At 37.7% G+C, this 18,570-nt stretch overlaps 1 protein-coding gene across 7 annotated transcripts in view; it reads left to right on the top strand.

The window, feature by feature from the left end:
* Nucleotides 1-18,570, top strand: part of LOC109108024 (zinc finger protein 521-like) — a 76,341-nt gene that overhangs the window by 24,648 nt on the left and 33,123 nt on the right. For 5 of the 7 annotated variants that reach the window (XM_042769265.1, XM_042769257.1, XM_042769223.1 and 2 more), the window contains 2 exons: nucleotides 9,187-12,635; nucleotides 13,029-13,113. In XM_042769265.1, the coding sequence (XP_042625199.1) occupies nucleotides 9,543-12,635; nucleotides 13,029-13,113 (3,178 nt within the window). In that variant the 5' untranslated portion in view covers nucleotides 9,187-9,542. Of the gene's footprint in view, nucleotides 1-9,186; nucleotides 12,636-13,028; nucleotides 13,114-15,042; nucleotides 15,230-18,570 lie in introns of those variants that run through there. The other 2 variants (XM_042769252.1, XM_042769240.1) reach the window with 2 other exon arrangements.

Genomic DNA, 18,570 nt, shown 5'->3' with positions numbered 1-18,570 from the left:
CATTACTTTATCGTATTATATCTAAATATGCATTGAATGCAATGAAACACCCCATCTTAATGATGTAAACGTTTATTCTTTGTTTTCATTGTTCTGTCGGTTGTTTGTCTGTACTTGTGTCTCTCTTCTGTATTGTGGAATAAGGGAGGGTGAGATGAATATGACTGTGGAGAAACAGAGATGTTTGTTCATCTGGAGTGGATTAGAGTATGTGCAGTAAAAGAGACAGAGAAAAAATCTGCAGTTAAAAGACCAAAGCAGAACGTCAGCGTGTGAGTCAGGTTTTCCCCACATTGTAGCGACCGAATGTCCCCTCAAGGATAATAAAACCTGAAATCAGCTAGGTTATGGGGAGCAGCCAATGGTCCCCATGAGGAAAACGGCTTAATAAACATATAAATAACATCTTAATGAAAATATAAGAATGCAGAAAGGTTTTTGTAAGGCTTAGGTTTTGGGTGTAGAGGTAGGGTTAGAGGACAGAAAATATACCATGAAAAAATAAAAAGTCAAAGGAATTTCCCCCAACATGATAGCAAAATCATGTGTCTTCTGTTTTAGAAAAAAACTTAGGTGCAGTAAGCGGTTTCTGAGAAATGTGGTAATAATATTTGAAATCACCAAATCAAACACGACCCTACCTAAAAGGATCCCACCCCTATCTTGATAGCTCCACCCCCAAATTCATGAGCATGGTATGCAACAATGGCACCTTCCTCCTAAACGAATGGACACGCCTCTTGCTTCCAATATTACACTACTATTACCTATTATTTAACTACTGTATTATTTTTATTAGTCAGGTTTTTTTTTTCAGACTATTATTCATCAAATGCTCAGTGAAATTATATTCAGCTTTAATTTAACCAAACTCAGAAAATGTCACTTGCATTTGTGTGAGCTTAGACGAGGGGTTTTGCTCACCTTTGTCCAAATCTAATCATTAATAAATGCAGTGTGTGTGTGTGTGTTCAGGCTTGGTGGTATGTCAGTGCATCTTCACACTGATGGGGAACACATCTTGACATTTCAGACAGGAGTGCATGAAAAACACACTGCCCGCTTGACACTTGTTTTCGTTCTGTCCCTCCTTTCACATGTGGTGTGTGAAACTTGAATAAACTTGATATTGTCCTTTTTGAACTTTTTGTCTTCCCATTTATGCAGTTCTGTGCATTATCACTTGACATTTACCTTCTTTCTCATCTAATGGGAAGTGGTTGGCTTATTTTGTCATTAGGAGTCAACAGCGAATTGTAAATTATTTCACAGTATTTAAAAACAAATCAGACATTAGAGTTTAAAGTGCAGCTCCCTATCATTTTAACTGGAGGGGGAAATGTTCAAGGAATGGTTCACCCAAAAAAATTAACATTTTCTGAAAATGTATAAATGCTGTAATTCAGCAATGGATGTTCTGCAGTGAATGGGTGCCGTCAGAATGAGAGTACAAAAAGCTTGATAAAAACTTCACAATAATCCACAAGCATTTCTCCAAATCTGTTCCCATGAAGAAACAAACTCTACAGAATGGATGGCCTGAGAGTTGAGAACATTTTCGGCAAATTTTCACTTTTGGGTGAACTATCTCTTTAATATGTGGTCAGAAGCATGCAAGAAGAAGCAGATTTAGATACAGGCAGGGGTTTTAATGATGTGAGAAGTTGTGCTCTTAAAGTGAAGCAACACTGATCATGCTTTACATTAGGTGGCCTTAACATTAAATGCTTCCAACACTCTGGATTTTCTGTTAAACTGCATGCTGCTCTGGAAAATTCCTACATTTACGGTTAATAAGTTTCATGTCAATTGACTACAAGTACTTAATATGTAATTCAATGCACCAATACGCATGTACATAATAGGTATATTGTGTCAACTGGTTGAGTACATGGTAGTCACGACCATATAATATAAACTGTGACTGTCACACTTACAATAGAAATAGACCAGGGGTCTTCAAACTTGGTCCTGGATGGCCAGTGTCCTGCAGAGTTTAGCTGCAACGCACCTCAACACACCTGCCTGGAAATTTCTAGCATGCCTAGTAAGATCTTGATTAGCTGGTTCAGGTGTGTTCAGTTAGGGTTGGAGCCAAACTTCAGGCCCGAGTTTGGAGACCCCTGAAAGAGACCACTAGAAAGCTGCTTGGTTTGAAACTGACTTCTGTGTAAGTGGTGCTAGCATTCGAATTGTTGAATATTAAGCAGAACATAATTTGTTATTGCAAGAACTTAAACAGAGCAAACTTATGGACACGGGGTCACTAGCGCCCCTCGGGCCCCCTTAGAGCTCCTGGTAGCAATAAATGCTGTCACACTGTTTGCCATTTTGAAGTTGTGGAAACAAGACATGCTGAGAAATGTGTTTGGTGTGAAACAGACATATGAACTGGTATGAGCAGTTGGAGTTTGTTTGGCTCATCCATCTGCTTTTTTTTTTTTTTTTGGCCGCCTGTCTTGGTTGTAGTCAAGCACAAACTGTTGTATGTTGCTGTCGCTCTGCCTCACTCGCTCAGGGTGGGTGAATCAGTGAAGCGGGCCGGGCCGGGCTCTGCTGGGGGACAGATTGAGCTCCCCCCCCGGTGGGCCGCGGGGGACAGAGACCCAGCCAAGGCCCCGGGCAGAGTAACCTTCCTGTTTGCTCACTCATACCTGACCTGCTCAACAGCACTTCCACTCCCTGAGCGCTGCACGCTGAGATGAGCTCGAGGACGAGGTGAATATCACAGAAGAGAGCTGATACAAAGACTCTGATGAACCATGATAAAGCCAAGAGATGAAGTCAGGATTAAGTAGTGCTGCGCGATAAATAATCATTTTGAGATCGCGTTAAAATTTATGTTGATGACGATGATGCAATCTGGACATTTCTACTCAAAATGGATTGATCTAAGAGCAGAAATAAATATGGCTGCATGTTCTGCGTGTCTCTATGTGAATGAGTGCTCTAGTTTTGTTTACTATGCAAACTCAGACACACGTGACTCTCACTATGTTTTCAGCTGCGTCTCAATATATGAAGACTTCAGCTGATTCATACCATTTCATTTGAGAAAAAAAACTACCATCAAACACACACTGAAACTCAAGATCTTTGTGACAAACCGGCAAAATAAAAGTTTGGATTAAATTAAAGAAATTATGATAGACATATATTACTATTGTATAATAATAATAATAATAATAATAATAATAATAATATAAAATATATGATAATTCTTTATCTATCTATCTATCTATCTATCTATCTATCTCTCTCTCTCTCTCTCTCTCTCTCTCTCTCTCTCTCTCTCTCTCTCTCTCTCTATATATATATATATATATATATATATATATATATGTGTGTGTGTGTGTATGTGTATATATATGTGTGTATGTGTGTATATATATGTGTGTATGTGTGTATATATATGTGTGTATGTGTGTATATATATATATATGTGTATATATATGTATGTATATATAATATATATATATATATATATATATATATACACACACACGTATATATACATAGTCCATTTGACACCATTTTTGATGATAAATTATATATATAATTTTTTTTAATAGTTATATTTTTATTTGAATACATTTTAAAAGAGTGATTAAATTGTTAACATTTATTGATTTAGTCCATTTGACACCATTTTTGATGATAAATTTGTATGAAACCATAAAAAAAAAAACAGAATCCAAAAAATAAAAGAATAAATAAATAAATAAAAATAGAAAACACTGAATTTAGGAAAAAAAATCATATGGATTTCATGGAACCCAGCTATTCTGTGAAGTTTAATTGTGAACAAACAAGTTATGTTTATATTCATTATCAAAGTCTAAAACAGATGTGGAAAGCATTTTTCTTCCCCATTAATGGTAAAATAATTGCATGATTAATATCATGATAAATATTTATATCATAATAAAGATTTTTTTTTTTTTTTTTGTGATAATCTTGTTTGGCTGTATTGCCCAGCCCTAGTATAAAGTTGTAAATATTTATTTTGATATTTGCATCATATGTCATGATTGTACTATGAAGAATCTTTCGTCAAGCTTTCAAAATTATATTTTTCATTTATTGAAGGAAAGCAGATGTGTTTTGATCAATATATAATATATATAATATGTTTTCCTGCACGGTAAATGTGGAGAACAGAAGGAGTGACTGTCCTAGTTTTCACGTCCCTATCTGTCATTTGTCCGGTCTTTCTGGGTGTCCACCTGTGCGCTGTGATTTCTGGGACACTGACCAAGTCTTAGTGTGTGTGGGGGGCACACGGGTAAACGTGGACAGACTCGCTGCTGCTCTCCTGTGATGGACGTCAGACGCCAGAGCTCTGATCTCACTGCAGCCTTGTGACAAAGAAGTGTGCTTTATTGTGTTGCATGTGCACTTGTAGTGGTGACCTCCAGTTGTTACCTTAAAGAGCTATTTCTGTCTGATTTAACCCATAAAATTGAATTAAATTATGTAGGTTGGTTCAGTGATGTTAAATCATATTTTTGACTTGAATAATTCCAGTTCATTCAGATATAACTACTTTTTTCATGTACTTCATATCTTAAAAATATATTTAAAAATAAAATCTCTATTTGCAGATAATATAGTGTTAATAAAATAAAAGCCCACCTAAATGTACTTAAAGAGAAAAGGTGACCTTGTAGTTTTACATTAAAGTACATTTTAAATAATTGTAATAACCTTTTGTAATGTTTTAAAGAAATACACTTATTTTGATGTGTTGACTAACACAATAAAGTATATGTAAAGTGTTTAAATTATAATTTAGTGATATTTAATAATACATTAAGTATTATATTAATATTAAGTATTAATTAGTTTTATATTTTTAATTTGCTAAATTTGTACTAAATGTCAATCATTACAAATGTGTTATGAAAACTGATTGAAATACATGACATACAGGTTTCAATAGAAATTACATTTAGTAAATTTTAGTTTATTAATGCTAGTCCAAACAAACTTCAAAAAAAAAAATTATGACTTCAAAAAATTTCACTCAAAAAACAATTAACTCATACAAAAAACGTGTGTGTTCATTTTATTTTTTTCAAAAAAAATTTAAGGATACAGACTTTACAATTGCCAAAAGCTTTCATAACTGCAATCATATCCAGGTCTCATAAAATGGGTAGAAAATATATTGAAGTTATTTTACTGGTGTACTGGTATGGGAACAAACTCTTTTATACTGATGTTTGGTTAGATTATGTTTTTCTCAGTGGTCCGGGAATTTAGGTCAACATGATGCAATCATAGCTGAAGAGTCAGTAACTGGCCTCCTAAACAAGATTAAACAGCCGTAGCTGTAGCCTGCTAGAAATGATGATGGATGGAGGTATGAGGAGGAGGTCTTTAGCTGAGCTTTCAAGTGAAATGCATCAATATATTCCTGAATTATGCAGCTAAAGAAGCCTTTTGAATGTTATAACCTTACATTTCAAGTAATATTGCTACTGATTTGAGCACATTTAAATACAGTCTAGACTTCATACATAACTTTTGCATGATGCCAGGAAGGATACAGAGAAATATAAAGCATCCTCCTAAAAATTTCAATTCATTTAAATGTAAAATTATTAATATTTTAAACTTTGCACTTGTATTGTGGCCTACAGTACATGCATTTTTTTTTTTTTTTTTTACAAACTGTTCATCATCACCCTCACAGCTCAATAACATCTTCCTCTGTACAGTGACATTTCCCTTTTAACATGTTTTCATGTAATTTCTTCCTGTCTGCTTCCTTCTTTAGAGTGACCACACCAGTGGGCATATTAGTAATCTGCAGTGCATTGTGCCTTCAGGAAGTGTTCACTGTTTACATTTTAGCTAAACATCCAAATCTTAACAGAAAGAAAATGTTTGACAATCTGGTAATTATTCAACATCTTTTGACATAGTTGTTTACCAGCAATAAATAATTACCAAATTTATGTTATAATGGTTAATCTACATAGAAGCCATTATTATTCCTTGTTTATGCGTTATACACAGAAGGAAAGGAAAAAAAAAAAAAAAAAAACTTGTTACATCTGAACTGAATTTGTTACAAATTTATTAGTATGTTTCAAATTATATTTAATTACATTTTTGGTTCTACTGTAAATTTAGATTCAATATTAATCAAAAATATTTTTTCCATAAGATAAGAATGTACACTCATACATAAAAAGATAATTTATTATAAAATAAAACAAACAACAACAACAAAAATCTTTATCTTTAAACACAAACCATAATGTTACTTAATTTAGGTCAACGTAATATATTTATAATATATTTTTACAACTTAATTTCACCATAAACAAAAGCTATATGAAAGTACAATATTCGATAAAGATAAAAAGTTAAAAAAAGCTAAAGATAAAACAAACCATTTTGTTAGTCAATGTTTCAGTTTACTTACTATCATTGTGATGTCTTTTTACTGTTTGCATCATCTTTTCTGTTATGTACTAATAAAAAAAAAAAAAAGAGAGAGAAAAAAGAGACCTGTTTGATTTTCGATTATAAAAATGCACTTTAAATAAATGACAATTTTTTTCAGTGCATTAGAGTTAGGGTCCTTAAATGATTCTAGGCTGTTATGTTTAAAAATATAATAAGTTTATAAGAATTAATTTTACAGTTTTGCTTTTTTTAGTGTTTGTTAACTGTCAATCAGCTCAGAAAATGTGCATGATATCATGGAGGAGCACCTTTGTTTAATTGTTGGATGGAGCAACAGCAGCTGTTCTGAACTATTAAAATGCATTATTCCATTTCCAAGCACTCATAAAGCTGATGTCAAAAGTGTTTCCAGCTGTGTAGAGAGGTTGCTTTGAGAGCTACACGCACTGTATGCTTAAAAAAATTCAGCACCAACGTCAACCCATAAGATGGAGGTCTTCCTCTGTAGAAGTGGCAGGATGTTGGACAGCGATGCTCAGGAAGGCTTTGGCAGGCCAACAAAGACAGACCCTCAGCTGTAGGGTGTAGGTTTTCAGGACCAGCATCCCCTTTGGCAGGCACACAGAGGCCGCTGCCATGAGCCGGGGATGAGGACCCATGAGACTCTGGCTTTTATTTACTCAGGCGGCTAGCGTCCTGCACATTTCTCGTCTGAGTGAAGGAAGGAAAAAACAAGACAAGTAAGAGACAAAAACATGCTTTCATTTTGCCCTGACTCTGATCCCATCAGTCAGTATTCACACTCTTGTCTGTTAGCACTAGACAAGCCTGACATTGATCTTGGAAAGTGTTAAATCACAACTGGACTGTTGATCAGAAGTACGTCTACTTAGTTATTTCATTGTATTACATCTGTGTTAACATTGCAACTGAGCATTTTATATATATTTTAGTGCAGAATGTTCCAAACAGCGTGGTCAATAGGACAGGCAGAATTAGTCAGAATGTGTATCTTGGGCTGAGCTGCGTAAAGCTGTGTGTTTAGAGGAACAGCAGGTCAACCTGCATTGTTATCTGTTTCCTGAAGATATGCTGCCAAGGTGCTCATAAATGCATGTTACCGTGGAAGATCCCGAGGTAAAAACAATGGAAGAGACATGAATATGTGAGTAGGTTGCTTGAAGATGTCTCATAAATCCTTGCCATTTCCCCTTGTTTTTCTCTTTCCCAGCAAAGCTCGTGGCAGTTTATTGGTTGGCAATTCACTCCATTATTTAAAGGGCTATAGACAAAAACTGGGTTGATGGGTTGTCTGAAAAACTAGTTAGTTTTAAGCAAGGCATGTACAATTACTGTAGGTTACATTATGTCCTTCCGGCCCCTGATCAGATGTTTTTATTATAAACTAAAATATAGAAGTGACCTTTTATTTTGTTAAACTGTATCTTTCTATATGCAGTTCTGAATGCAGAAAAATGCTGTTGAGTGTAAGCTTGAACTCATTTGGTGACCCTTGATCCGCATGCAAAAGTTCATGACTGAAATATTGTGAGTGCACAACATCCAACAGATTGAGGCTTTTTTTATACTGCATCTATTTTAAAGTGGTCATTTGTCTGTTCTGACAGACACCTGGGAGTAGATACCACACTATAACAAATCAACACCAGAATCCAGAAAATATAAAGTCCTAATATGTGTGTGTGATTTAACCTACATATTTCATGGGGTGTACTTACTTTTTCACACCAAGCATTTTCAAGTCTGACAGTGATTGTCTTGGAATTTATTGCTGAAGGTGGAGAATCTGTAAAGAAGTGGTGCATTGATGGCTGTGGTGGATGCTTTAAATGCAAAGAGAATAAACCTTTTGGTTTTAGTCATTCCCAGCGCTGACTATTAGCAAATATTAACTGAGTTTAATATACAAATATCAAACTTAATAGTTGACCTCACTGTCGTCCAGCAGCTAACTAGTTGATTAGTTGACCAACTTGGCCCTTTTTTATATTGAAGTAAAGGAATTTCTGTGGCTGGTCACCTTTTGAATTGATTTAAAACTCTGTTGGGTATGTACTTCAAGTAAATCTCCACAAATGCGTTAGAACCACTCATGCACAGAGCAAATAATTAAATACATGACTGAACTTTGTGTTAAAGTCATGTGTAGTTCTACAGGTCACATCAAGATATACATTGTTTCAAAGCAGAATTAAAGAAATTATAGCATACAAATAAGAGCAGTTTATGGGACACATATATTTTTTTACCCATATTGACACCCAGGTCAACCGGCTGTTTGTTTAAACAAAAACATCACAGCTTCAGTGAGGCAGGGGTCAGTGAAATATCAGTTAATCTCAAATTTTTTTTTTTTTTTTTTTTTTTTTCTGCAACATACTCTGCTAATTTTCCTGAAACAAGTCTTTGACTAATGCATAATGAATTTTTTTTTTTTTTTTTGGCTTAAGAAATGGTGACAAAAAAAAAAAACAAACATATTTAACTCATGAACCAATATAGCATGAAAGACTGAAAAAAATAAATAATTAGAGTAGCTTTAATTATTAGTACACAAGGAAATATTATTGGAATACATGGTGTAATGGACCTTGCCTTGAGTTCTAACTCTACCACACAAAAACTACTATAATTTTGAACGGAGAGATGTCTCACAAATAAAGTTAGACATCTTGTTTTATCTGTGTACCACCAAATAGCAAAAAGGTAATGCATTCTGTCTTATCTTCTGGGTGTTTTTGACAGATGGAACTGATATAGAAGATGACCCATCCTGCTCTTGGCCTACATCGTCGCCATCTAGTAAAGATCACACTTCTCCAGGCCATGTCGATGACTATGAATACGGCGAGGACGAAGGAGGTGCAGGCCTACCCTACCCATGCCAGTTTTGTGCAAAATCCTTCAGTCGCCTGAGCTTCCTTACGTGCCACGAGCAGAGTCACAGAGATAAACTTCCCTTCAGCTGCACATACTGCAGTCGCTTGTTCAAGCACAAGCGCAGCCGTGACCGACACATCAAGCTTCACACTGGTGACAAAAAGTACCATTGTGGAGACTGTGACTCTGCTTTCTCACGCAGTGACCATCTAAAGATCCATATGAAAACGCATGCTGCCAACAAGCCCCATAAATGCCCAGTGTGCCGCCGGGGGTTCTTGTCCACCAACTCACTTCACGGACACATGCAGGTGCATGAACGTGGGAAAGATGGAGCGAATACAAGGTCCCCTAAAGAGTGGAGGTTGAAAGAGACGCGCAAATGCAGCCGCTGTGAGGAGGGTTTCGACATGCCTGAGGAACTGCAGAAGCACATTGCAGAAAGCCACCCAGAGTGCTCTTCTCCTGTAGGAGGGAGTCTTGAACCTGGTCTGCAGTGCATCTACTGCCACGAGCCGTTCGGTGATGAAGGAGCACTTCTGAGCCACATCGATCAGGTGCATGGGAGAGATACAAAGAGCAACACATGCACTGTGTGCTCTGAGCAATTCCCCACTGTAGAGGAGCTGTACACTCACATGGATATCCACCAACTCCCAGAGTCCAGCAATAGCCCCTCTGTATTTCCTGTAGGTTATACTTCTGTTTCAAGCACTACACCAGACTCTAATCTTTCTGTTGACAGTTCAACCATGGTGGAAGCCGCTTCTACAGTGCCCAAGACACGCGGGAGAAGAAAGAGGGCCACTCATAATAACATGCATGGGCGATCTGCCAAACAGCCAAAAATCGAATACAGCTGCATTTACTGCAACAAACAAGTTTTCTCAAGCCTTGCTGTGCTGCAGATTCATCTTAAGACCAAACATGCTGACAAGCCAGAGCAGGCTCATACTTGCCAATTTTGCCTGGAAATCCTTCCATCACTTTGTAATTTGAACGAGCACCTGAAACAGATCCACAACACTAAGGATCCTGCAGCTGTACTGGCTAACCTGTCCGATGACCTGCTGCAGTGCAATTTCTGCCCAGAGGTGCTTGGAGATCTTAATGCTCTGCAAGAGCACATACGGTGCTCCCATGGCTTTCCTAATCCAGTCACCAAAGAAAGCAATGCATTCTTTTGCCCCAAGTGCTTTATGGGATTTTTAACTGAGGCTACTCTAGAAGAACATGTCAGACAGACTCATTGTGACTCTGGAAGCGTGCAGTTTGATTCTCCTTTAGCGGTCACTCCAAAAGATCCCATTGTGGATATCTACTCCTGCTCTTACTGTACCAATTCCCCCATTTTTAACAGTGTGACAAAGCTTAACAAGCACATAAAAGAGAACCACAAGAACATCCCTCTTGCTCTGAATTATATCAACAATGGGAGAAGATCTCTGCGAGTCCTCAGCCCATCATCTCCAGTCTCTGTAGAACAGGCCTCATTATTCAAACAGAACAGCACCTCTTTATGTTCAAGTGAGTTCATTTGTAACCAGTGTGGTGCTAAGTATACCAGCTTAGACCTTTTCCAGACACACCTAAAGACCCACCTTGATAGTGTTGTGCCACAGCTAACCTGTCCACAGTGCAACAAGGACTTTCCTAACCAGGAATCTCTTCTGAAACATGTGACAGTTCATTTCACCATCATGTCCACATACTACATTTGTGAGAGCTGTGACAAGCAGTTCACATCCGTGGATGACTTGCAGAAGCACCTACTGGATATGCACACCTTTGTGTTTTTTCGCTGTACTCTTTGCCAGGAAGTGTTTGACTCTAAAGTGTCAACCCAACTCCATCTTGCAGTGAAGCACAGTAATGAGAAAAAGGTATACCGATGTACTTCTTGCAACTGGGATTTCAGGCATGAGGCTGACCTTCAAATGCATGTCAAACATAGTCACCTTGAAAATCAGGGTTGCTCACACCGTTGCATCTTTTGTGGTGAGTCCTTTGGCACAGAAGTAGAGCTTCAGTGTCATATTACCACCCATAGCAAGAAGTACAATTGTCACTTTTGCTGCAAAGCCTTCCATGCTGTTTATCTGCTAGAACGTCACCTTTGTGAAAAGCACTGTGTGTCTGAGGGAAAGACCCAGAATTGCAACACCAATGGATCCACTTCTGGTAGCGGTGATTCAGTTGCCAAAGATGATGGAGACTTACAGGCCTTTCTGACCACCAGCCACGGAGGCACTGGAGCGTGGGAGTCTCATAACAGTCGAGATGGGAGCGAAGAAGACTTTGATACATCAGAGGTCATGTATAGCTGTGACATCTGTGGTGCATCTTATACCATGGAGTCCCTCCTAACCAATCACCAACTTCGTGATCATAACATTCGACCAGGAGAGAGTGCTATGCACAAAAGAAAGGCAGAAATGATCAAGGGAAACCACAAATGCAACGTCTGCTCTAGAACATTCTTCTCAGAGGGAGGACTTCGGGAGCACATGCAAACGCACTTAGGACCTGTTAAACACTACATGTGTCCCATTTGTGGAGAGCGCTTCCCTTCCCTACTTACTCTTACAGAACACAAGGTCACTCACAGCAAAAGCCTGGACACTGGAAGCTGTCGGATTTGCAAATTACCTCTGCAAAGTGAGGAAGACTTCCTGGAGCATTGTCAGATGCATCCAGATTTGCGCAATTCTTTGACTGGCTTCCGCTGTGTGGTTTGCATGCAGACTGTCACCTCAACTGTAGAACTCAAGATCCATGGTACCTTTCACATGCAAAAGACTGGAGTGGCTTCCACAAATCAACCAACTGCATGCTCAGCTGCCACAGAATTTCAACACAGTCAAAGTCAGAATGTCGTCAAGTGTGCTGCATGTCTTAAAGAGTTCCACTCTAAGCAGGACTTGGTAAAACTTGACATTAATGGTTTGACATATAGTCTTTGCATGCTGTGTGTCAATACCGCTGGTAGCAAGAGCTTTACCCTAAATGGAGGGAAACTGTTGCATCAAGGGGCTCAAACCTTAATGGGTCCTGTTGCTGTATGGACCCAAGGGGAGAGCCTTAGCCCTGGTCCTGTGAAGGGAAAGGCTCTTTGTTCTTCCTCATCATCTTCATCAGTATCACCCTCCATTACCAAGACCCGCTGTTCCAGTTGCAATGTTAAATTCGAGTCAGAGGCAGAGCTTCAAGCACACCTGCAGACAGTGCACAGAGACCAAACACCAGAAGCTGCTCTGTTTCGGACCCCCGATGGCTCCCCCATGTCAAGAGTTAGCCCAAGCCAAAGTGACGAGGTAAGATGTGCCTTATACCAATCATACAGTGCATGCTCAGTACATTTGCCATCAGTACATTAATAGTGATAGTTATTATTGCTAAAGGTTTTTATTGGGTAGTACCATTTACATAATTAAAGAGGAGGAATACACTTTATTTATCCACTTTATTTTGATGGTCCCATTTAGACCTTCAGTTTACTATAAGTAACTTTGCAACTACATGTCAACTAACTCTGCTTGTTGGTCTCAGGGGACCATCAAAACAAAGTGTTACCTAGAGGAGTGAAAAAAAATATATATATAAGGGACATATCCAAGAGTACAAAGGACATGTATTTTCTTGTTTCAACATCATTGTCCAACAATTGATTTCTGTTTTCTATCCCCCCACCCCCTCACATTTTTTAGAAGAAGACTTACCAGTGCATCAAGTGTCAGATGGTCTTCTACAGTAAATGGGACATTCAGATCCACGTGGCAAATCATATGCTAGGTAAGACTATTTTAATTGGATCTGTTAGAAATGGCTAAACATTTGTCAGTTCGATGTCAATTTTGGGGTATTGCTGTCAAGTGTGACCATGTAACTTGTTTGCCACTTGGATCTTTTTATTTATTACACCTTTTAATAACATTACTGGAATATGTCTTTGGTATACAGTCAAGGCTAAAGCAGGATTGAAATGCGGTGAAATTCGGTTTGAGTGTTTGGCAAGAAAGTTACAGAGAACAGAGAAGTTTCAGGGTGGAATGTTTTATGTCAGGAAATTAACAGAATTAGTCAAGGTCTACAGTATGCGGTTATCTTCTATCCTGTTCTTTACTGTTATTCATTCTTATTCATGATTTGGTGTGTTTTATGGGAAGAAAATGTGTCAGGATAGAATTGCTTGAACTGCTGAGAGAAGCATGTTCCCTTTTTTCAATAGATATAGAAGCTTTCAATCTTCAATTGGTTCTGCTGAAGCATGTTCTATTGCAGTCTCCCAACGAGTTTGTGTAAATCTGGACTGTAATTCCCACTCAACTTGCATGTGCCAAAACTGCAAAGAGAAAAAACAAAGGCCTGATTTGAGAAGCTTTAAATATCTTTTCCCTTGGAAAAAGGGCACACTTTCTCCTGTTAATGGCCATCTGTAAAGGTGCAGTGCAACAGGGGGCCGGGGGTTATCTGCGCTCAGCTGTCAGTGTTATTAGGATATGTAATGGAGCAGCCACTATGCTCTTCTGGGTGTTGTTTCTAAGCACATGTCTCTGCTTTATTGCCATCGATAACTCTAAATATGTAGAGAATGGGATGCTATTAAACATGAGCACAAAAGCCAGTAGGTCCTTGTAACCTTGCCTTGTGGTTCGTAAATGAAGAAAGGCGTGCTTTGCAGATTTGATTAATGGTCATTAATATTGCTGATTTCCACAGAGACATCTTCCAGAAGGCAGTCAGATAGGGTAAGGAGGTGGAGGTAGGTGTGAACTTGACAGTAGGCACTGGTCTTGGCCACAGGAGCCCTGAGGCCCAAATCCAGATTTGCTGTTTAGTTGGTTAGTCTTTTGTTGAAGATGTAGAAAGGCTTCTGTGCCAATGAGGAGACTGATGGTTTGACTTACTTGCATAATCAAGCCAATAACATTTGATTTGTCAGCATAACCCCAAGGTATTTCTGATTATGTGAGATCAGGCAAAAGGAAAGAGGGCAAATTTCCATCATCCTCTAAAGCTTTTGCCAAGTTGGTGGGCCACTTTCTCAAGGACGGTCACACATGGGCATCCTGCATGTGGAGTGAGGTGGGGGTGGCTGATTACAGTGGCTCACGCTCAATTTCCACCATCCCACTCACGTTGCACAGCGGGGAGCGAAAGGCCTGGGCGGCCCAGCCAGAGGAAGGTGGGTGAGGTGGATGGCAGAGAGCAGTTGGTGCAGGCTTGGAGCAGTGTAGGATGCACATTTGTTGTCCAGCAGGCCACTCTGTGTGAAGCAGCGCTGTGGGCTGATGTCATGCTGAAAGGAGAAAATCTTCTGAATAAAGAAGAAGAAGTGGATAAACAGAGCAGTGGTGTTATCTTAATACAACATTTTAATTTCAGCTAACTGCATTAAATATTTAAACTATAATACATTTTTACTAACAAAAATCTACTATAGTAAACATGCACCAAACATGTCCAAAAACATTACATTTAGTTCTTATTCATTCATATTCTTTTAAAGTACAGTATATTATTTCCATAATAAGTACTCTCTTGAAATCTGTGCTGAAGTGTATTTTTTTTCCTCACACAGCAACTGTTACACATGGCTTGATATGTATTCTGTAAATTTTTAGGGGTCTCTGTGATTGTGGCATTTCTGGAGTTTGGCTCAGTTTGGTTTCTCTTGTTTTTCTTATTGCTTTTGTCCCCCTGGGCTGTGCTGGTGAACAGGATGCTGATTAGTGAACTCTCTCATTGAAGTCCTTCATGATGCCCTCTGGCTGCAGTCATGGAACCCTGTGGAATGTTCCAGAGTGTTCTAATAAGATTCAGGTTCTTCAGATACATGCCAAATCTGCACCATGGTTTATTACTGTCCTGTCTATAAAATAAATCAACACGTTGAGATAAACTTCATCTGAATCCTCTGTGGAGCTTTATATTAAGATATACAAGAATGTTTATTACAGCACCTTAGTCTTTATTATGATTGTTTTTATGCTAATGCTTTTTTTCTATCAAGTTGAGTTGGAACTTGTTGGCTTGTAACAAACATCAATATCAGTTTGTACATGCATATATGTACAGTATTGTAAGAAAAAATATATATGGAGGTTATTTCATACAATTTACAATATATATATATATATATATAGATCTGCCATGGGGTGATTTCATGTATGTTATATATGGAGGTTATTTCATACATGTTATATGTGCAGCAGCAGTATTTCTTTCATGCTCACAGCAGCATGTCCGTGGATGTATTGGCAGTAGCAATTAGGTTAATATCAAACAACCCAGTCACTAAAATATTTTTTTGCCGTGCATAATTTTAACCAAGCATATTTTTTTTTTTTCTAAATGTGTTAAAAGACAAGGGTCATACATTTTAGTAAAAAAAAAAAAATTAATATAGTTTACATTATCATTATCATCAGTTCCACCATTGAACACTGTGGACATACAGTAATTATACATAGTTTGCACACTGCTTCAAAGGTTTCTGAATTTTTATAGAGCTTAAAGTGCATGTAGTTGAAGAAATGCCCGTATGCAAAATAATAAGCTCAACTGACTAGTGTTGTAGCTGGTGTTGAAATGCCCTTGAAAGAGGACCATCAGCATTTCATTACCCACATTGAACCTCCCCACACACCTTAAGACTCAAACTTTAAACATTCTCTTTCTTTGATTAATTTTTTATGTTTCTAATTTCTAATTAAGAGATTGCTCTACATTAAGAGATTTCTAATGTAGTCCTCCTTCACTGAGGTGCATGGAGGACAACAGATCATTAGCTTCAATAATGAATGTGGATGGGGCAGATAATGGCCTGTGATATGCCCACACTGACAGCTGTATTCACAAGACAAAGGTTTGTGTGAAATACAGTGAGGGGGATACAAAAGGAGCTGGAAGCTTCTGTTGCTCAGATCTTTTATGTGTTGACGTGAAAGGTATGTCCAATGTTTGTGTGTATGTGTGTTATTATTATTATTATTATTATTAATATTATTATTATTATTGAGCAGACATATTTATACACATTTTATTATTATTATACTGTTTTTAATATATATCACATTAACAAATTTTCAAAAAAAAATTAACAAATTGTTAAAAAAAATTACCTGAAAATGTCATCCTAATTTTCTAATTTTTAATTGTTGACAATTAAAAGTCAAAGCATCAGATCTGTGAGATTAAACCAACCCAGCTAATCCAGTACAAAGAAATGGAGCGTAGCGTTAGTTCTGGCAGGTCACGTTAGTCAAGCTTGCATCAGCTGATGCTCAGCTGATCCACGTCTACCTGTAGGAATACGACACCAATCATAATTCCCTTTATAAGGTCCTTTCAGTCATTATTCAGCAGCTATCACTTTGCTCAGGAGCTAATCAGATGGTGAATTCCATCTCTATAGGAAGCGTTCAATCAGGAATTTTGCGACACGGGTTCGTTTCCCACAAAGTATTTCACCAGATTCAAGTTTGTGAACTTGAAAGCAAACACGCCACGTAGATTGATTGATAAGCCAATAGACTTGCATATGACCTGAGCGAGCACTGCTTCTCACAATTGACATAAGGCATGTTTCCATTACAATTTTGAGCAAAACTTTGCCAATATTTTATAAATGTCGATAAAAAAGTATTGCGAAATGACGGTGTTTCGATTAACCGACTAAAACGTAATTTTTTTCATGGCATGGATTAATCATGGCAACGGATATTGATGGGATTTTGGCTATACCAGCCATTATATTTAATCAAAGGAGGCGTATGCGTGTATCTTGACAGAAGCAGCGTGGAGAGCAGCTTCTGGGATGTGCAGTTGCGTGACTGGAAACACAAGTGTTAACTAGAGTGGCCGCGATCAGCTTCGGTGGCCATTTCGGAGCTGTTACACACTGCAGATGTGTGCAGTATAAATAGTCTAAGCATTAATGACAGGGAAAGCCCCTTATACTTGAAAACAGCCACATGTGAAGGGTTTCTTGGAGATTATAGTACATTGAGGAATGATCATATGACTTTTTACATATGCCATCTGATCTGTTAATGGGAAAAAAAAAAGTTTCCATAGCAGTTTTGTGAATTATTCCTTTTTCGCATTGCCTGAAAAACCACCTCATGTAAGCATATTTCTTCTTTTCTTTTTTTTTGCGATATATGGGTGTTTTTGCAAAATTGACGCGTTTCCATTAGACATTTTCAATTTGCGCAATTTGAAGGGTAATGGAAACGCGACTATAGACTCTTTGCCTGCAATTCATCACTGAAGTTGTGCTAATGTGACTGCATCAACAACACTTTTACACATGATCTGCTTTCCACCTTTTTTCATCTCTGAATGTCTTCACAAAGCTAAGCTAAATGTATTATTTTATTCTCATTGCCTAATGCTATGTTGGCAAATATGCTATCGTCAAATATTGCTCATTGTTTAAGGCTAGTTGTTCAGTAACATGTTTGCTAGGCATGCTGTCGTATTTTGACATGCTAGTAACATTACCCAGTTAAACTTACCACAGCGAGCCTTGTTTTAATTCAAAAACTGTGAGGGAATATTTCGATTGGGTGGCATAAGGTTATTTGTTAATCTAGCCACTGTGCTAAATAAAAACCTTGTTTTGATTATTTTCTATGAGTTTGTGGATATGCTCAGCCCTGGCAGTTTTTAACACTGCCAAGTTAGTTTTTCCAAGTTAAATTCTTTGTCCTTTGAATTGAAGTCATTTTTTATAAACAAATTTTGTAAAAACAAATAAAAGTTTCCAAAGTCTAGGTATAAAGAAAGCGTTATCTGCCTCAGGCAACGGCAGCACGGAGCACAGGCTAAATGAACAATTCTTCACTTTAATACAAGTTATACCATGAATGTGCATCAGAGGATATGTTGAAAAATAAAGTACAACTTACAATCACGCATCATTTCTGTGCCAATAAGTGGTTTTAAACCGGGAAATCATCAGTATAAGAGCCTGTGAAGAATTTGTCAGTTACGTGACATTTATCTCAGGAAGATAAAACCGTCTAATCATTTTGCTAAAATTTAGTATGTTAGGACTATACATTTGTGTAGAATATAAACAAGTTTTTATAACAACCATTTAAATGACTTTCCCCTGGTTTCACAGACAAGGCTTAAGCCTAATACCAGACTAAAATCTAAGTCTGAGCTGTCAACTGAAAGAAACTTGCTCTGACTGACCTTAAAATATATCAGTGCCTTAAGTATGTCTCAAAATGCACA

This window comes from Cyprinus carpio, chromosome A2 (genome assembly GCF_018340385.1).
Source record: "Cyprinus carpio isolate SPL01 chromosome A2, ASM1834038v1, whole genome shotgun sequence".
In the NCBI taxonomy this organism is placed as follows: domain Eukaryota; kingdom Metazoa; phylum Chordata; class Actinopteri; order Cypriniformes; family Cyprinidae; genus Cyprinus; species Cyprinus carpio.
This window is presented reverse-complemented; position numbering and strand designations above follow the sequence as displayed.